Source organism: Camelina sativa, unplaced genomic scaffold, assembly GCF_000633955.1.
Source record: "Camelina sativa cultivar DH55 unplaced genomic scaffold, Cs unpScaffold00512, whole genome shotgun sequence".
Lineage (NCBI taxonomy): Eukaryota > Viridiplantae > Streptophyta > Magnoliopsida > Brassicales > Brassicaceae > Camelina > Camelina sativa.
This window is the reverse complement of record NW_010921717.1, coordinates 20662-40907: the sequence shown is the minus strand read 5'-3', so window position 1 is coordinate 40907 and position 20246 is coordinate 20662. Positions and strand designations below refer to the sequence as shown.

Sequence of the window (20246 nt, the reverse complement as noted above, 5' to 3'; positions counted from 1 at the left end):
TTTGGGATAAAACAGGTTTAAGTGTTGTCTCAGCACCCCAAATCCATCCTGAACTCTTACAATTAGTCAAATGCATTGGATTGTCACACATTTTCACCCAGAAACAGTAACAAAGGTGTTTACTGCTTCAAATCAATGTTTGTTTGGTTTTAGGCTGTTTTGGGACAAAACAGGTTTAAGTGTTGTCTAAACACTCCAAATTCATCCCAAACTCTTAAAATTAGTCAAATGTATTGGATTGTCACACATTCTGACCCTATAAACACTAACAAAGCTGTTTACTGCTTCAAATTAATGTTTTCTTGGTTTTAGCCTGTTTTCTCGGTTTTAGCCTGTTTTGGGATAAAACAAGTTTAAGTGTTGTCTAAACACTCCAAATTCATCCCAAACTCTTACAATTAGTCAAATGCATTAGATTGTGACACATTCTCACTGAGAAACTGTAACAAAGTTGTTTACTTCTTCAAATCAATGTTTCTAGGTTTTAGCCTGTTTTGGGACAAAATGGGAATAAGTTAATACGAACTTCCTAGGATGAAACTCTGATGGAGGCTGATGACAGGTAAGTCGCGACGTGAATTGATGGTGATGACGCACAAGTGGATTGCGAGTGACGGCAGGTGATGTTCGAGAGAGAAAAGCAATGATTCGATGGTGAGAAGTGTTAGATGGTTATATGGATTCGAAAATAAAGTGAAGAGTTTCTTAATCACAAAGTGTTTAGAAACTCGGAATCATGAACACATTCACGAGTTCGGATTGAGAGAAGAAAGATTCAACAATACTTGTTACATAAAACTTCTTCGCTACCAAACAAGGAGGCGTCGCTTTTGGGTTTTATAATCAACCCTAAGGCTCGACACTCCAAACAACAGGAAGTTCAAAATAAAACAACAAGGCGTGTAAAGGAAATAAGAAAACAACGAAGCGTCTAGGTGATCTGTAGTAGTACAGAAGTCACTTGTATTAGTACAGAAGTCATGGTGACTTGTACATTATTCCCCATTGGTAATGACTTCTAGATAACTCGACGTAGTGATCCATTTGCCTCATTAAAAACCATACCGAGAAAACCCATTGGGACAAAACTCAGCTATGGGAAAAAGAGTACAAACTTCACACCTAAGTTATCTAGTTATCATTACCGGGTGAAGTCTTCAGGGTGGATATGTTGAAGACTTGGATCCTCGGTAGATTGAATGACCCGTCAGCTATGAGTGCATGAGCTTCCTTGGCCATCTCCTTAGCTCTTGAACGAGTGATCCTTCCCACGATCTCCGGTTTCTCTGCAGCTTCTGTCTCCTTGCTGGCCACGATCATATCATCCTCCCCCTCTTCAAAAGGATTTGTCCTCAAATCGGGATCTGCATAATAAGGAAGCAAGTCAGAAACATTGAATGTTGAAGATATATTATACTTACCTTGAAGATCAATCTGGTAGGCGTTGTCGTTGATCTTCTTGATGACTTCAAATGGACCATCAGCTCGTGGTAGAAGCTTGCTTTTCCTCTCTTCTGGGAACCTATCCTTGCGTAGATGAATCCACACCAAGTCTCCTTCTTCGAAAACGATCTCCTTTCTGCCCTTGTTCGCATGTTTCTCGTACTGCTTGGTTCTTTTCTCTATGTTCTCCTTAGCTTTAGCATGTATCCTCCTGACCTGTTCAGCCTTTTCTTTGCCATCAAAGCTACACTTCACACTTAAAGGTAAAGGAATCAAGTCTAGAGGTGATTGTGGATTAAAACCATAAACAATTTCAAAAGGAGAGAATAGAGTAGCAGAATGCTTAGCGTTATTATATGCGAACTCTACGTGTGGTAAACACTCTTCCCATGACTTGAGATTGCTTTTCACTAAGGTCCTAAGGAGTGTAGATAGCGTCCTGTTCACCACTTCGGTTTGCCCATCTGTTTGCGGATGACATGTGGTTGAGAATGATAGCTTGGTTCCGAGTTTAGCCCATAGCGTTCTCCAGAAGTGTCCTAGAAACTTAGTATCTCGGTCTGAAACGATTACTTGAGGTATTCCAGCATCATCCATCTTGTGACTGGCAATGAAGTGAGCTATTTTGCTAAACCTGTCAACCACAACGAAAATTGAATCTCTACCATTTCTGGTTCGAGGGAAGCCAAGAACAAAATCCATAGAAATATGAGTCCAAGGTTGAGAAGGGATAGAGAGGGGAGTGTACAAGCCGTTGGGCTGTACTTTACCCCTGGCCATTTTGCAGATATGGCACATAGAACAGACTTTCTCAACGTCTTTATTCATTTGAGGCCAATAGAAGTGTTCTTGTAGTCCAAGTAGAGTCTTTGACACTCCGAAATGTCCAGCTAGTCCACCTCCGTGAGCTTCTCTAATTAACAGTTCCCTTATGGATCCTCTTGGTATGCACAATCGATCCTTCTAAAATAGATATCCATCCTGCCTATAAGAGTTTTCAAAAGCAAACTTATGGCATTTGCCATAGCTCTCAGCAAAATCGATGTTAGTCTCATAAAGTTCTACTATTTTATCAAAACCGTCAAGCTTAGAAGACAAGGTAGAAACGAGAGTGTACCTCCTGGATAATGCATCTGTGACTACATTATCCTTACCTTTCTTGTATTTAACTGTGTAGGGAAAAGTCTCTATGAACTCCATCCATCTGGCATGTCTCTTGTTGAGCTTCTGTTGTCCTTTGAGATGCTTCAAGGACTCATGATCAGTAGGAATAACGAACTCCTTTGGCCACAGGTAATGCTGCCACGTTTGAAGAGCCCGAACCAAGGCGTACAACTCCTTGTCATATGTAGGATAGTTTAGCGTCGATCCTCCTAGCTTCTCACTGAAGTAAGCTACTGGCTTCCTATCCTGCAACAAAACAGCACCTATACCCACTCCGGAGGCATCACATTCAATCTCAAAAGTTTTCCTAAAATCAGGAAGTAAGAGAATAGGTNTTGACACTCCGAAATGTCCAGCTAGTCCACCTCCGTGAGCTTCTCTAATTAACAGTTCCCTTATGGATCCTCTTGGTATGCACAATCGATCCTTCTAAAATAGATATCCATCCTGCCTATAAGAGTTTTCAAAAGCAAACTTATGGCATTTGCCATAGCTCTCAGCAAAATCGATGTTAGTCTCATAAAGTTCTACTATTTTATCAAAACCGTCAAGCTTAGAAGACAAGGTAGAAACGAGAGTGTACCTCCTGGATAATGCATCTGTGACTACATTATCCTTACCTTTCTTGTATTTAACTGTGTAGGGAAAAGTCTCTATGAACTCCATCCATCTGGCATGTCTCTTGTTGAGCTTCTGTTGTCCTTTGAGATGCTTCAAGGACTCATGATCAGTAGGAATAACGAACTCCTTTGGCCACAGGTAATGCTGCCACGTTTGAAGAGCCCGAACCAAGGCGTACAACTCCTTGTCATATGTAGGATAGTTTAGCGTCGATCCTCCTAGCTTCTCACTGAAGTAAGCTACTGGCTTCCTATCCTGCAACAAAACAGCACCTATACCCACTCCGGAGGCATCACATTCAATCTCAAAAGTTTTCCTAAAATCAGGAAGTAAGAGAATAGGGGCAGTGATAAGCTTCTCTTTTAAGGCTGAAAACGCCTTCTCTTGTGCTTCCTCCCATCTGAATCCTACATCCTTCTTGATAACTTCTGTACGTGGCANTCAAAAGCAAACTTATGGCATTTGCCATAGCTCTCAGCAAAATCGATGTTAGTCTCATAAAGTTCTACTATTTTATCAAAACCTTCAAGCTTAGAAGACAAGGTAGAAACGAGAGTGTACCTCCTGGATAATGCATCTGCGACTACATTATCCTTACCTTTCTTGTATTTAACCGTGTAGGGAAAAGTCTCTATGAACTCCATCCATCTGGCATGTCTCTTGTTGAGCTTCTGTTGTCCTTTGAGATGCTTCAAGGACTCATGATCAGTATGAATAACGAACTCCTTTGGCCACAGGTAATGCTGCCACGTTTGAAGAGCCCGAACCAAGGCGTACAGCTCCTTGTCATATGTAGGATAGTTTAGCGTCGATCCTCCTAGCTTCTCACTGAAGTAAGCTACTGGCTTCCTATCCTGCATCAAAACAGCACCTATACCCACTCCGGAGGCATCACATTCAATCTCAAAAGTTTTCATAAAATCAGGAAGTAAGAGAATAGGGGCAGTGATAAGCTTCTCTTTTAAGGCTGAAAACGCCTTCTCTTGTGCTTCCTCCCATCTGAATCCTACATCCTTCTTGATAACTTCTGTAAGTGGCGCTGCAATAGTACTGAAGTCTTGGATAAATCGCCTGTAGAATCCTGCTAGTCCATGAAAGCTCCTGACTTCTGCCACGTTTTTGGGTGTTGGACACTCCCTAATAGCCTTGACCTTCTCACCGTCCACTCTAACTCCTTCTGCACTGACAACAAAGCCTAGAAAGACAACCTCAGTAGTACAGAACGAACATTTAGAAAAATTAGCAAAGAGGGATTGAGAACGAAGAACATTTAGAACTTGGCGGATGTGTTCTAAGTGTTCTTCTAGACCTTTGTTGTAGATGAGGATGTCGTCGAAGTACACAACCACGAAGACACCAATGAAAGGTCTGAGAGCATGATTCATTAAACGCATGAAGGTGCTAGGAGCATTGGTGAGACCAAACGGCATGACTAGCCATTCGTAGAGCCCTTGCTTGGTCTTGAAAGCTGTTTTCCATTCATCTCCTTCCTTCATTCTGATCTGATGATACCCACTCTTCAAATCGATCTTTGAGAAGACTGTTGACCCACATAGCTCGTCCAGCATGTCATCTAATCTCGGGATCGGATGTCTGTACTTCACTGTGATATTGTTAATAGCTCTGCAGTCAACACACATCCTCCATGAACCATCTTTCTTTGGTACGAGCAAGACTGGTACTGCGCATGGACTGAGGCTCTCTCTGATGTGTCCCTTGTTCATCAACTCTTCTACTTGTTTCTGCAGCTCTTTAGTCTCTACAGGATTGGTTCTGTAAGCTGGTCTGTTCGGTAGAGCTGAACCTGGTACCAAATCGATCTGATGCTCTATCCCACGTATTGGAGGCAAGCCTGGAGGTATCTCTTCTGGAAATACATCCTTGTACTCCTCTATAATCTCTATCATCTCGCGTGGAAGCTCTTCTGCTGGCTTGGTACTAGCGAGTGTCTCTTTGTAGACAAACATGAATGTGGTCATCTCTGGGTCAAATAGCTTATTGAACTCGCTGTGATTGATGTACAGGCTGTGAGACACTTTCTCTGTATCCTTGCGGTTCATGTGAAGCTGATCCTTGTAGATCTCGCTTGGTGTAAGTGGTAGAAGAGTGACCTTGCGTCCTTTGAACTCAAATGACTGCCTGTTGGTGTAGCCATCATGAAACACTCTTCTGTCAAACTGCCATGGTCTTCCCAAAAGAATATGACTGGACTTCATCGGAATCACATCACAAAGCAGCTCATCTTCATACTTCCCAATTGTGAGTTTCACTACCACTTGCTGCGAAACTGTTAAAGCTCCTTTGTTATTCAACCACTGTAGCTGATAAGGTCTTGGATGTGAAGTGGTCTTGAGATTAAGCTTCTGTACCATCTCTTCACTAGCAGCATTAGTACAGCTACCACCATCAACGATCAAGGTGCAGACCTTGTCTTGAACCATACACCGGGTGTGGAAGAGATTCTCACGCTGCCCTCGATCATCTGGATGAGTCTGAACACTTAAGGCTCTGCGTGCTACTAACATATCTCCCATGACTGCTGGTTCACCTTCTTCACCTAAATTAGACTCTGGTTCACTCTCTGAACTGTCTACAGGCACAATCTCTCCTCCTTCTTGAAGAAGAAACATCTTCTTGTTAGGACAGTCTCTGGAATAATGCCCCATCCCTTGGCATTTGAAACACCTGATATGACTTGTAGAGGTGCTACTCTTGGGCTTGAAATCGATCTTAACTTCCTCTTTGACTGTGGCTGTCGCGGGTTTGCTGTCCTTGGTGAAGGCGGGTTTACTGAACTCTCTTGGCTTGGGAATGTTAGGCATAAACGTTGACCTCACTCCCTTTCTCTTGATCTGTGATTCAATTAGCTCTGCCTTATGTACCATTTCTTGCACATCTTCATAGTTCTGCAGCTCTATCTTGTCTTGAATCTCTCTGTTCAAACCTCCAAGAAACCTAGACATAACCATGTCTTCACTTTCTCTCAGATCAGCCCTGATCATAAGCGTTTCCAGCTCCTGATAGTAGTCTCTTACAGACTTAGTGCCTTGAGTGAGACGCCTCAGCTTGTTAAGAATCTCTCTCTGGTAGTGTGTAGGCACAAACTTCTTTCTCATCTGCGTGACTAACTGTTCCCATGTAGTGATAGCAGGCTCTCTCTGTCGATGTCTAGTGAGTCCCAACTGCTCCCACCACAACGAAGCATAGCCATTGAATTTAGATATGGCTATCTTCACCTTGTTCAACTCATACGTACCTTGAACTTGAAAGTTCGACTCCATCTTCCTTTCCCAGTCTAGTTATGTCTCTGGATCATTGGTACCATGGAACGAAGAATACTGAATCTTGAGATGATTCAGCTGCTGTTTCTGTTTCTCCTCATTGTCTCTTGGCTATGATTTGAGGCTTCCTCTTCTTCTGAATACTCTCTATCTGTATCCAAGTATATTCGATGCCCAGCTACTTGTTCAGCTCGTCGTGGGCGTGTAGGATCTCTACCAGTTTTTCGATGCTCTCTTTATGTGCTTTAGTGTTTCTTCTCTGGTTGAAACAAGTCTCTTTTCCCCCAGTAGGTGACTTAGATGTTCTTATCCGTGTATGTTTGGAAGAAGCTCCCACGTGTGCCTTTCCTTTAGCTAAGCGGAGAGCCTCATTAGGACTCGGCGGTTCTGAAGAACTCTGATCTGAAGCGCTAGTTGCTTGAGTTATATCTTTGATCTGCTTCTCAAACTTGTTACTGAGCTGCTCCATCTGTTGCTGGAACTGAGTAGACATTGTCTTGTTTGCTTCTGTTATTTGCTTAGCCATGGCTTGGTTCAAAGCTTCCATAGCTTCTGGAGAAAGCTCCATTGTACCTGCAAAATAAAGAAGAGAACTCGAAGTAAAACGTTCCTTGAGTGAAAGAACAAAATAAACTCTAAGACTCGTAATCTAGACACAAACGAACAACAAAAAAACAAATCCTAAAACTAAACAAGACTCACAACAAAAGCTAAAACAGCAGAGACTAACGCAACAAAGAATTAAACAAATGAACAAAATCAAAACAACACAAAACGAGATTAGGGTTTAGAATCGCTCAGCCTTTGGCACAGAGTTGGCTCTGATACCACATAATACGAACTTCCTAGGATGAAACTCTGATGGAGGCTGATGACAGTTAAGTGGCGACGTGAATTGATGGTGATGATGCACAAGTGGATTGCGAGTGACGGTAGGTGATGTTCGAGAGAGAAAAGCAATGAATCGATGGTGAAAAGTGTTAGATGGTTATATGGATTCGAAAATAAAGTGAAGATTTTCTTAATCACAAAGTGTTTAGAAACTCGGAATCATGAACGCATTCACGAGTTCAGATTGAGAGAAGAAAGATTCAACAATACTTGTTACATAAAACTTCTTCGCTACCAAACAAGGAGGCGTCGCTTTTGGGTTTTATAATCAACCCTAAGGCTCGACACTCCAAACAACAGGAAGTTCAAAATAAAACAACAAGGCGTGTAAAGGAATAAAAAAAACAACGAAGCGTCTAGGTGATCTGTAGTAGTACAGAAGTCACTTGTATTAGTACAGAAGTCATGGTGACTTGTACATTATTCCCCATTGGTAATGACTTCTAGATAACTCGACGTAGTGATCCATTTGCCTCATTAAAAACCATACCGAGAAAACCCATTGGGACAAAACTCAGCTATGGGAAAAAGAGTACAAACTTCACACCTAAGTTATCTAGTTATCATTACCGGGTGAAGTCTTCAGGGTGGATATGTTGAAGACTTGGATCCTCGGTAGATTGAATGACCCGTCAGCTATGAGGGCATGAGCTTCCTTGACCATCTCCTTATCTCTTGAACGAGTGATCCTTCCCACGATCTCCGGTTTCTCTGCAGCTTCTGTCTCCTTGCTGGCCACGATCATATCATAAGTGCTGCCTAAACACTCCAAATTCATCCCAAACTCTCACAATTAGTCAAATCCATTGGACTGTCACACATTCTGACACTAGAAACAGTTACAAAGCTGTTTACTGCTTCAAATCAATGTTCTCTCGGTTTTAGACAGTTTCGTGACAAAATGGGTATATGTGTTGTCTAAACACTCCAAATTCATCATGAACTCTTACAATTAGTCAAATGCATTGGATTGTCACACAGTTTGACCCTATAAACACAAATAAAGCTGTTTACTGATTCAAATTAATGTTTTCTTGGTATTAGCATGTTTTCTTGGTATTAGCCTGTTTTCTCGGTTTTACCCTGTTTTGGGATAAAACAAGTTTAAGTGTTGTCTAAACACTCCACATTCATCCGAAACTTTGACAATTAGTCAAATACAATTTATTATCACACATTCTAACCCTAGAAACAATAACAAAACTGTTTACCACTTCGAATCAATATTCTCTTGGTTTTAGCCTGTTTTCTCGGTTTAAACCTGTTTTGAGATAAAACAGGTTTAAGTGTTGTCTAAACACTCCAAATTAATCCCAAACTCTTAAAATTAGTCAAATGCATTGGATTGTCACACATTCTCACCCAGAAGCAGTAACAATACTGTTTACTGCTTCAAATCAATGTTTCTTGGTTTTAGCCAGTTTCAGGACAAATTGGGTACAAGTGTTGTCTAAACACTCCAAATTCATCCCAAACTATTACAATTAGTCAAATACATTGGATAGTCACACATTCTGACCCTAGAAACAGAACAAAGCTGTTTGCTGCTTCGAATTAATGTTTTTTCGGTTTTAACCTGTTTTCTCGGTTTGATCATGTTTTGGGATAAAAAGGTTTAAGTATCGTCTAAATACTCCAAATTCAACCTAAACACTTATAATTAGTTAAAAGCATTGGATTGTTACATATCTTGATCCTTAAAATAGTAACAAAGCTGTTTAATGCTTCGAATCAATTTTTTCTCGGTTTTAGCATGTTTTCTTGGTTTAAGCCTGTTTTGGGATAAAACAGTTTAAGTGTTGTCTAAACACTCCAAATTCAACCCAAACTCTTAAAATTTGTCAAATGCATTGGATTGTCAAACATTCTCAGCCCGAAACAGTAACGAAACTGTTTACTACTTCAAAACAATGTTTTCTAGGTTTAAGCCTGTTTTTGGATAAAACAGGTTTAAGTATTGTCTAAACACTCAAAAGCATGTTTTAGGACAAAATGGGTATAAGTGTTGTCTAAATACTCTAAATTCTTCCCGAACTCGTACAATTAGTCAAATGAATTGGATTGTCACACATTTTGACCCTAGAAATACAAACAAAGCTGTTTATTTCTTCGAATCAATGTGTAATACCCCAATTTTGTTATTAAGTCGCAGCCCATTAGGGTCCAACAACTTGCAAAACGACAAGGGTTTATGTTTGGTGTGTGTGCTTGCGTATAATGTATGTACGCATTGTTGGAACTGCAATTTTCTGGAAAATTACAGGTTTTGAGACAGTGACTTTCCGGCCACTTTCCGACCAAATTCCGGCCAAATGGCTGATCGGAATTGTCGAATCGATATTGCAATGGAAAGTTGGTACAAATACTACAAGATGGTTTATTCATACGTCCAAAACGGAGTTGATTTGAATGAGAAATAAGAGTGTGAAGTGAGCTACTTGGGATGGTTTGGGAAATATCCCACATCGGAAATATGATTTATTTTTCACTCATATATATATAGTTTCATACTCTTGTAGTTTCAAAAGTGTGTAGAAGGAAGAGGGAAGGTTCCCACGCGCGAGCCGAATTGGGCAGGCCAGGCACGAACGTAGGGCGGGTCGAGCACGGACGCGGGCTGGGCTGGACGTGGACGCGGGCCGTGGGCTTTTGAGTTTTTTGGAAAGCTTTAGACCCATTTAATTTTTTGGAGAAACTTGGGCAGCACTCCGAGAATATTCAGTGAATATTTTCTTGAGACCTCCTTCCTACCACTATATATAGAGGCACAACCTCTCATTATTTCACACACTCAAAAAACACAAAGTCTCCTTCCTCTGAAGATCTCTCTCTCCCTCTCGCTTGCTTAGTCCAAGTAAGTTCTTAGTTTAGTAGTCTCGAGAGTATAACTTAGATCTGTTCGCTTGAGTTCTATTACTGGTGTGCTACTGTAATAGTTCGTGATCAGTTGTATCCTGGGATTCATAAATCGTGATTATCCGAAAGCACTAACGGCCGATTTATTGAATTAAGGAAAGAGATATCATATCTTGCCTCTGTGATTTATTTTATGCTTTATATTATGTTGTTGTAATTCGTTTCTGATTTCGTTAATTTAAATATAATTCGCATCTTTTCTCAATTCGATTTTTGCGCTCCTAACAGTCTTAATTCAATAAATCCGCTTTCTGCTTATCGCTTTAAACGGATTGAGAATTTTTTGAATTTTTATTTTAAAAACGATTTCAAAATCTTCTGAAAAACTGTTTCTGCTTTCATCTTTTGGTGCTTACGCGGAAAGTTTTTGAAGAACGCTTTTACTTTAATTTTTTCTTCTCTACTCTCTCTGGTTTCCACGAACACTCTTAATTGAGTGGGTTTGTGAAACAAGTTTATGTGAACGCTTGTTAAGCAAGTTTGCAAAGCTAATTCAGTGTAATTTAATTACTTGAATTGTTTGATTAATTTACTAATCAGATCTGTTTATTGTGAAACAGAAAAATGTCTGGAGACAACACAAACAACGTTGACGGTGATAGGGTTCCTGCCACCCCTGTTGAAACTCCTGCAGAGTTGGCTTTACGCCTTGCTAAATAACTTGAAAACACGAAGCTTACCGATTCGTGTATGGAAAACGTGCGCCGAAATCTGTTCGGTAATGGATCAACCCACATAGGGATACCACCTTCGCCTTCCCAAGGAATGATGCCAGATAAGTTCGATGGCAAAGCTGGGTTCAAAACGTGGCAAAAGAAGATGTGCTACTACTTGGCCAGCATGAACATGGAAAGGTACCTCACAGAGGATCCACCAACGCTTCCACAAGGTGACACAGATGTGTATGTGGTTGGAAGTATGGATAGCTGGGCTCAAGGAGACTATTGTTGCAAAATTCAGATTCTGAACCGTTTGGTCAATGATCTGTATGATCTCTACAATATGTACAAGACTTCAAAAGCATTGTGGCTAGCTTTGGAGACCAAGTACAAGACTGATGAGTCTGGGATGCAGAAATTCTCAACTACGAAGTTCCTGAACTTCAAGATGGTGGATTCCAAACCAATTATGGAACAAGTGGAGGCTCGTCAACGCATCTTTCAGGAGATCAATTTGGAAGGGATGTCGATCTGCAATGTCTTCAAAACGAATTGCTTGATCGAGAAGCTACCACCAGTCCGGTCGAATTTCAAGCATTACATTAACTTCAAGCGTAAGGCAATGTCTCTTGATGATCTCATCCGTCGGTTGAGAATTGAGGACAACAATCGTTGAGCTCATTCGGAAGCTCAAAACCAGGGGCATGATGTTCATGTAGCTGAGCATAAGGTCAAGCTGAAAAGCAAGGGTAGAGGGATCTCTATTCCTCATAAATCGTTGAAGGTGTCATCTGGACCAAACTTCAAGAAGAGCAACCTTGAGAGGAAGTTTAAAGGCAAGTGTCATCATTTTGGTAAGATTGGACACAAGGCTGAAGTGTGCAAAAGCAAAGCCAAAGATCTCAAGTTGCAAGCAAACCTAACTGAAGAAGACATGGTTGCGGTGGTTACGGAATGTAACTTGGTTGATATCTGGAATCCAGTGGAGTGGTTCTATGACACTGGTGCTACCAGACATATATGTACTGATAGGACCATGTTCACCACCTACGAGAAGAACAAGTTAAATGATTAGCTTTTTATGGGCAACACGGCGGTGTCCAAGATTGAAGGTAAAGGCAAAGTGGTTCTGAAGCTAACTTCTGATCGTGAGCTCACATTGCAGAACGTGAAGCACGTACCACACATGCGGAAGAATCTCATCTCTGGAACAGTGCAAAGCAAGTATGGTTTTTCCATTCATTTTGAGGCTGATAAATTAGTTCTTAAGAAAAATGGGATGTATTTGGGAAAGGGTTTTGTTAAGGGTGGACTGATCAAGATGTCTGTAACGACAGTCCATCCAATAATTGTAGCTTCTGCTGCTGTTGCTGAAATGAAAGGAAACCCTATTGCTTACTTGGTTGAGTCGTTTACTACTTGGCATATACGTTTAGGACATGTCAATTACAAAACAATGCAAAAAAATGCAAAACTTGAATTTGATTCCAAAATTCAAAACTAACCAAGAAAAATGTGAAGTGTGCGTACAGGCCAAACTCACTAAAACTCCCTCACCACGTGTTGAAAGAACAACCGAACCTCTAGGTTCAATTCACACAGACTTATATGATTTAAAGTATGTGCAAACTATAGGAGGTAAAAAATACTTTGTTACCTTCATTGATGATTGCACAAGATATTGCTATGTATATCTCTTGCATAGCAAAGATGAAGCACTAGAAAAATTTAAGGAGTTCACCCTCGAGGTAGAAAATCAGCTTCAGAAAACTATAAAAGTAGTTCGAAGTGATAGAGGAGGAGAATATAATGAGCCGTTCAATGCATTTTGCAGAGAAAAAGGCTTTATACATCAGACAACTGCTCCTCACTCGCCAGAATCTAACAGTGTAGCAGAACGAAAGAATCGAACTCATAAAGAGATGATGAATGCATTGTTGCAGGAATTTGGGTTAGCCCAGAACATGTGGGGGGAAACTTTGCTTACCACAAATTACATCCTCAACAGGATACCGCATAAGGTGACTGGCAAGTCACCATATAAGATGTGGAAAGGTACAATACCTTCGTACAAATACCTCAAAGTGTGGGGGTGCCTAGCAAAAGTGGCTGTACCACCTCCTAAAAAGGTCACAATTGGGCCTAAGACCGTAGACTATATCTTCATCGGATATGCACATAACAGTAGTGCATATCGATTTCTGGTTCATAAATCAGATATTCCAGATATCCATGTGAATACAGATATGGAGTCAAGAATTGCTACATTTTTTGAAGACATTTTTCCTTGTAGGAAAACTCAAAAACGGACTGAATCTGGCAATACTCTGAGTAATACTACTGTAGAAACAGAACTTGAACCTAGACGGAGCAAACGAGCTCGCAAAATTAAATCGTTTGGTGATGATTTTCTGATGATGTGATAGTAGGGTTTTCACCCAGGGTATCAATTCCCTATGCAGTTGTAGTACAAAGGGTTATCAATCCAAATGGTTGTTTACTGCTAGCAAGAAGGATATAATCAGGACAATACAAGTCAAACCAAGCAGATAGGGTTTTTGTTCTAACTGTCCTAAAATAAATAAAAGAAAGGAAGATAAACAAAGAAACCACACGACCTAAGCACTCGATGCAAGCAGTCGAGTACAAGATCGAGTGGGGTGATCGAGTAAGCAAATGAGATATGAACAGCTCGAGGCATTACTCGATGCAGGTTATCGTGTACCCTTTTGACCTAGCTTCCCAGACCTGCCCGATGGTCTAGTCGATGGGGTACACAAGGGTGACGTCGGGTTACTCCTCGGGTGGATCTTCGGGTTGTTCTTCATGTTCTCGGATCCTCCTCGATCGTGTTGCGGTTCGGACTTGTTCTTGCAGATCGATGGCTCCTTCGGANTTTTATTAAACCCCCTAGAATTAAACTACCCACATCCTTGATTTTAACTATATTTTTTTTTTATATATTCTNCTCGGATTGTCCTTGTTTTTCCCCATTTTTGGCTCTTTAGCACCTGTTTCATCCAAAATATGCTAATGCAGAAATGTAACACCCTAAATGGTCTAAAAGTGAATTCCTACAGTTAATGACCTATAAATGCTAAGTTAGAGGTATGAACAATGCAAAATATGGACAAAAAAGGATGCTAAAAACATATAAATTAGAGAGTTATCAGACCCCCAAACTTAAATCTTGCTAGTCCTCTAGCAAGGAAGTAAGAGGGTGCGGTTTTAAAGTGGGGACTCATAACCTTAAGATGCTAAGCGAAAGATTCAAGCTATAGTCATTAAAGATAGTTTAATGGTGCTAAGATCAATCAACATACTTACAAATATTTTTCTATGCTTATTACCATGCATCGATCTAGTTCAACCTCTAACTAAAGATAAAGAGCATCTCTTTCACATTCAATTAAGTGTTTGGCGAATTCTTGCAGATGGAAGGTGAATCAAGTTCAATCGGTTTAAGGGTAAGGCTTTTTAGTAAGGTGGTTTCAAACAAATTATTTGGGTGGTTTTCTCTCAAAAGAAGGAATGATAGATAGTTGTGAAAACTATCTAAGACTAAGAACAATTTGGGCATACAAAGCTTAACTCTTGATGATCTACCCTTTTCTCATTCACCTCTTTTTTTTTATTAAACCCCCTAGAATTAAACTACCCACATCCTTGATTTTAACTATATTTTTTTTTTATATATTCTCTAAGGTTTAGACTTTTAGACTTTAAACTTCTAGCTCTCTCTCTTTTTTTCTCTATTCTTTCTTTGCTAAACTCCTAATATGAATATATATTTTTTTTTTCTTTCTAGGAGACTATAGCAAGAGCTTTTCTCTTTTTTTTAAGAGACTTAGAGCTAATTGACTCTAACTTTAGGGACTTTTTCTTCCTTTTTTTTTTATTCCACAATCCAACCCCAAATAAACATTCTAACCACCTATCTTTCAAAACCGAATCTATTAGCTAGTTCAAATTCTAACTTAGCTAAATAAGGAGGCAGTTCTTGGGTAGGACAAATGAAAGAGGCATCACTCAACAATTCACAACAAGGTTTGAAAGAAAAGTTTGGGTTCATGGGTAGGACAAATGAATCGGGTTAAACGAAAAGATTGGTAAAAATGGAGTGCTAACCCTAGTTTAGAGTTACCATGAGCAAGTATTCAAGTTCCATAAGCAAGACAATTAAAGTTCAAATTAAATCCAATAATATAGAGATGTTCTAATGTTCAAGCAAGTGGAGGAAGCATTCAAAAGACACAAGGTTCTTAGCAAAGATTTTTCATTTTTTTCCAAAGATTGATCTAGCAACAATGAACTGTGACTAAGGGCTATAGCTTCAATCCTAAGGTTTGATTTTAAACAAGGTAGTTTTAATCATTGTCCCCTAAGATACAAATGCAACAATCCTATATGAAACAAACTAGACTCGATCCTAATATGTAAATGCAACTACATGAACACTCTTTTTTTTTTTTTTTTTTAATTTCAATTTTTTTTTTGTTTTTTAATGCAAATAGATGCACACTCAAATGAATAAAACTAGCATGCAAAGATTAGAAATATGAAAATTAAGAAAATAAAACACAATGTTAAATACATTCTAGGACTCTCCCCCAAACTTAAATTACACAGTCTTTGTGTAAATAAAAGTTGGAAAAAGAATCCAAGAACCACACAAAATGAAATAAACTAAATGCAATGTTATTTACAAGGATCGGATGAAAGTGGTACCTCATGGGTTGGTGAAGAAGGAGGTTGCAGCAGCCTCCATACTCGCCAACGTGTAGCCTGGGTCGTCTCCGGTTTCAGCAGGTGCCGGTGTTTCCTCGTCAGGGAGCTCAGAAATGCGCACGGACGACTTACTCGGACCAGCATCCGAGGGGTTGATCGAGGGTGGGATCGCGTAGCTCATCGGGTAAGGAATCGGGTAGTGCGACGGAAAACACAAAATGAAAAAAATATAAATCATATTTACAGACCTGCCTTTGGGATTTCCTCCCAAGTGAGCTTGTTTATAGTCCCTAAGCTTGACTTTCAATTCGTCTTAGACTGGCGCAGGATCGTCGAGGCGCAGAGATGATTTCACCTATGTGCTCTCATTTGCCATGTATTTCTTTACTCTTTGCCCATTCACAATGAATTCATTCTTACTTTTACCTAGTAGAGTGACTGCTCCATAGGGAAGAACTTCCTTAATTTCGAAAGGTCTTGACCATCTAGCCTTGAGCTTCCCAGGGAATATCCGAAGCTTCGAGTTGAATAAAAGGACTTTGTCTCCAGCTTTTAAATCCTTGTGTCGAATCTTCTTGTCATGAAAAGTCTTGGTTCTTTCCTTGTAGATCCTCAAATTATCATAAGCCTCCAGCCGTATCTCCTCGAGTTCATGGAGATCCATTACTCTCTTTTCTTGGGCAGTCCTTATGTCCAAATTCAGTAGCTTGGTCGCCCACATTACTTTGTATTCAACCTCGACCGGAAGGTGACAGTTTTTTCCGTATAGGAGCTGGAAAGGTGTCCGCCCAATCAGAGTTTTATAGGCGGTCCTATAGGCCCATAGCGCATCATCTAGCTTGAATGCCCAATATTTTTTGTGATTCCCACGATTCTGGCTAGTATCGCTTTGATCTGTTTGTTGCTTACTTCCACTTGTCCGCTGGTTTGCGGGTGATAAGCTGTCGCGACTTTATGCTTGACTCCGTGCTTTTTCAACAATCCATCGAAAACCCTGTTAATGAAGTGGGTTCCTCCATCACTGATTACTACTCTTGGGATTCCAAATCTCGGGAAAATGATGCTTTTGAACATCTTCATTACGACCTTGTGATTGTTCGTCGGGATGGCGATTGCTTCTATCCATTTCGAGACATAATCGACTGCCACTAGGATGTACATGTTTCCATTCGAGGGTGGGTTGAAGGGTCTCATGAAGTCTATTCCCCAGACATCAAAAATTTTGACTTCTAAGATCGGCTGCTGAGGCATTTCATTTCGTCGACCTATGTTACCCATTTTCTGGCACGAATCACATTTTGCTATGAAGAGCTGTGCGTCCTTGAACATTGTTGGCCACCAAAGACCAGCTCAGAGTATCTTTTGGACTGTTTTGAAGGTGGCAAAATGTCCTCCATAGGCGGACCCATGACAATGCTCTAGTGCTCCTTGGACTTCCTCCTCTCCTATACATCGTCTGAACAGGACTTCCGTCCCTTTCTTTTAGAGATAAGGTTCATCCCAGTAGTAGTTGTTGACATCCCTGAAGAATTTCTTCTTTCTTTGAGAGTTGTAGTCCTTAGGAATTTCCCCGCACACCAAGTAGTTCATGAAGTCTGAGTACCATGGGAGCTTAGCCGACTCAATTGCCATGAACTCGATCGACCTTGCTGACTCGGGGATCGAGTAAGCTATCGTGTGTCCGATCGTGTGGCTCATTTCCTCCAAGAAGGTGATGTGCATCAGTCTTTCTTCGGGCATTGAGTCGTCTATTGTGAGTGGATCTTCGATTCTCATTTTGGACAGATGGTCTGCTACCCCGTTTTCAATTCCTTTTTTTATCCAGGATTTCTATGTCGAATTCTTGCAGAAGAAGGATCCATCTGAGGAGCCTAGGTTTGGTGTCCTTTTTTGAGTAGATGTACCGTAGGGCGACATGATCCGTGTAGACAATTACCTTTGAACCGACTAAGTAGCTTCTGAACTTTTCAAACGCGAAAACCACAACAAAGAGTTTCTTTTCAGTTGTCGCATACCTCGTCTGGGCATCGTCCATGGTTCTGCTGGCGTAGTAGATCACATGGAGCTTTTTATCTATTCTCTGACCTAGTACCGCTCCCACAGCGTAGTCTGACGCGTCACACATAATCTCAAAGGGATGGTCCCTGTTAGGAGCTTGAACTATTTGTGCGCTCACCAAAGCCTCCTTTATCTTGTTGAAGGCATCTAAATAGTCCTTGTCAACAATAAACTCTGCTTCCTTGCAAAGTAGCCGTGTTAACGGTCGTGCGATTTTAGAGAAGTCTTTAATGAATCGCTTGTAGAATCCTGCGTGTCCTAAAAAACTTATGACATCTCTCACTGATTTGGGAGGTTGCAGCTGAACCATCACTGATTTGTCGACCTCTATCCCCTTTTCTGAGATCTTGTGCCCCAAAACTATTCCCTCCTGGACCATAAAGTGGCACTTTTCCCAGTTTAACACTAGATTGGTTTCTTCACACCTTTTCAGCACCTTGCAGAGGTTTGACAGACAGGATGTGAAAGAAGCTCCATATACTGAAAAGTCATCCATAAAAACCTCTACCGTTTCTTCTATTAAATCCGAGAAGATAGATGTCATGCACCTTTGGAAATTCGTGGGGGCGTTGCACAAACTGAAAGGCATCCTCCTGTAGGCAAAAGTACCGTAAGGGCAGGTGAAGGTAGTTTTCTCCTGGTCAACAGGGGGAATTGGGATTTGGAAAAATCCACTATACCCGTCTAGGAAGCAGTAGTACGGGGGGTTAGCGAGTCGTTCCAGCATTTGGTCGATGAAAGGCAGGGGAAATGATCCTTCCTAGAGGCTGTGTTGAGCTTCCTATAGTCGATACACATTCTATGACCAGTTATCGTCCTTGTTGGAATCACCTCATCCTTCTCATTTTTGACGACGGTGATTCCTCCTTTCTTCGGAACGCAGTGCACCAGGGATACCCAAGTGCTATCTGATATAGGGTAGATAACTCCAGCATCGAGCAGCTTCAGAATTTTCTTTTTCACCGCCTCTTTTAGGTTCGGGTTTAGCCGACGCTGAGGTTCCACACTAGAGTACGATTCATCCTCAAGGTTTATCTGGTGGGTGCAAAGATCATGGGATATACCCTTGATATCATCTAAAGTATAGCCTATTGCTCTCCTATAGTTTCTTAATCGGGTGCAAAGCAAATCCAATTCCTTTCCAGGTAGGCTAGAATTTACGATCACTGGATAAGTGGAATTAGGGGCTAAGAAAGCGTACCTTAGCCCGGATGGAAGAGGTTTTAGTTCCACTTTAAGCGCCTTAGATTCGGACCAATCGTCAGCGGTTTGGAGTTGTTGCTCGAGGTTGTGCTCGATCAATCTACTCGATGGGGTGATCGGGTTAGTGTCCGGGTTGGTTGGTGTCGAGCAGCTGTAGGACATGACGTAGGAGTTGACCACTGACTCGTCCCAACTTCTATTGTCGAGTATCACTCCCTCTTTTTCAGCTTCTTTCATGTCATCACTTAGCTCTGGTTCGATGACATCTAGAGAAGTATCAAGCAATTCCTTGTAGAGCTCCATTTCTTGATGCACGAACCCCTCCTTAACATCATTTGTCAATGCCGTTTGTAAACAATCCCCTATCGCAATCTCCTCAAATGCCTCCTCGCGCAGTTTTTCTAATCCCACTATACATAAGGTTTGCCCAGCTATCGTAGGTTTTTTCATAGTTTCCCGAATGTCAAACTGCATAGTGAGGTCTTCCCCGAGCTTCAGATCGATCTTCCTGTTCCTTACATCAATCATTGCTCCTGCGATTGCTAAGAATGGTCGTCCTAAGATAAGCGGATCCCTTGGCTCCACATCCATTTCCAAAACCACGAAGTCGGTTGGTATGTCTATTGACCCTACTTTGACCGGCAAGTCTTCCAAAATTCCGCTTGGCAACCTCGTAGTTTGATCAGCCAGAACCAGTTGGATGTCGGTAGTCTTGAAATTCTCGAATCCGAGACGTTTAGCTACAGTAAGTGGCATCAAGCTGACTAACGCCCCCAAATCGCAAAGACATCTTCCAAACTTCAATGGTCTGATCGAGCAAGGTAAAGTAAACGATCATGGGTCGCTCAGTTTCTTAGTGCGACAGTTCTCTGAATTATGGCACTGCACTCATGATTGAGTATAACCATCCCTTGAACTTGCTTGATTCGCTCCATGACTGCATCTTTCAGGAATTTCTGGTAAGGTGGTATCAAGGTGAAAGCATCCATAAGGGACATGCGAAGTTCGAGTTCCTACATCTGTTTCTCGAACAATGCTTTGTACTACTCCAAGAGTTCCTTGCAAAATCGTCTAGGGAACGACAGAGGTGGCTTGTAAGGTGGGGGAATGAATCTCCTTTCTTTTTGCTTTTCTCTTCCTGGTTTGTCTGCAGGAGGCGGAGTTACCTGACCGTCAACCTGATCACCTATCCGAGTGGTGTGGTCGGGTGATGGATCGGGTTTAGCATCGGGTTGTGCTGGGGAGTGGCTTGGTGGTTCAGCAGAAACGATCGGTTCACCGA

The 20246-nt window shown here is 41.2% G+C and overlaps 2 protein-coding genes across 2 annotated transcripts; one reads left to right on the top strand and one right to left on the bottom strand.

The window, feature by feature from the left end:
• The first annotated feature begins 11006 nt into the window (after positions 1-11006).
• On the top strand, positions 11007-12050 carry LOC104773317. The gene is made up of 2 exons (XM_010497897.1): positions 11007-11594; positions 11676-12050. The coding sequence occupies exons 1-2, from the start codon at positions 11007-11009 to the stop codon at positions 12048-12050; spliced, it is 963 nt and encodes a 320-aa protein (XP_010496199.1).
• A 4008-nt stretch (positions 12051-16058) lies between these two features.
• LOC109131557 lies at positions 16059-17032 on the bottom strand. Its single transcript, XM_019242630.1, has 2 exons — positions 16613-17032; positions 16059-16475 (listed from the first exon to the last, which is right to left on the bottom strand). The coding sequence occupies exons 1-2, from the start codon at positions 17030-17032 to the stop codon at positions 16059-16061; spliced, it is 837 nt and encodes a 278-aa protein (XP_019098175.1).
• Between the last annotated feature and the right edge of the window lie 3214 nt (positions 17033-20246).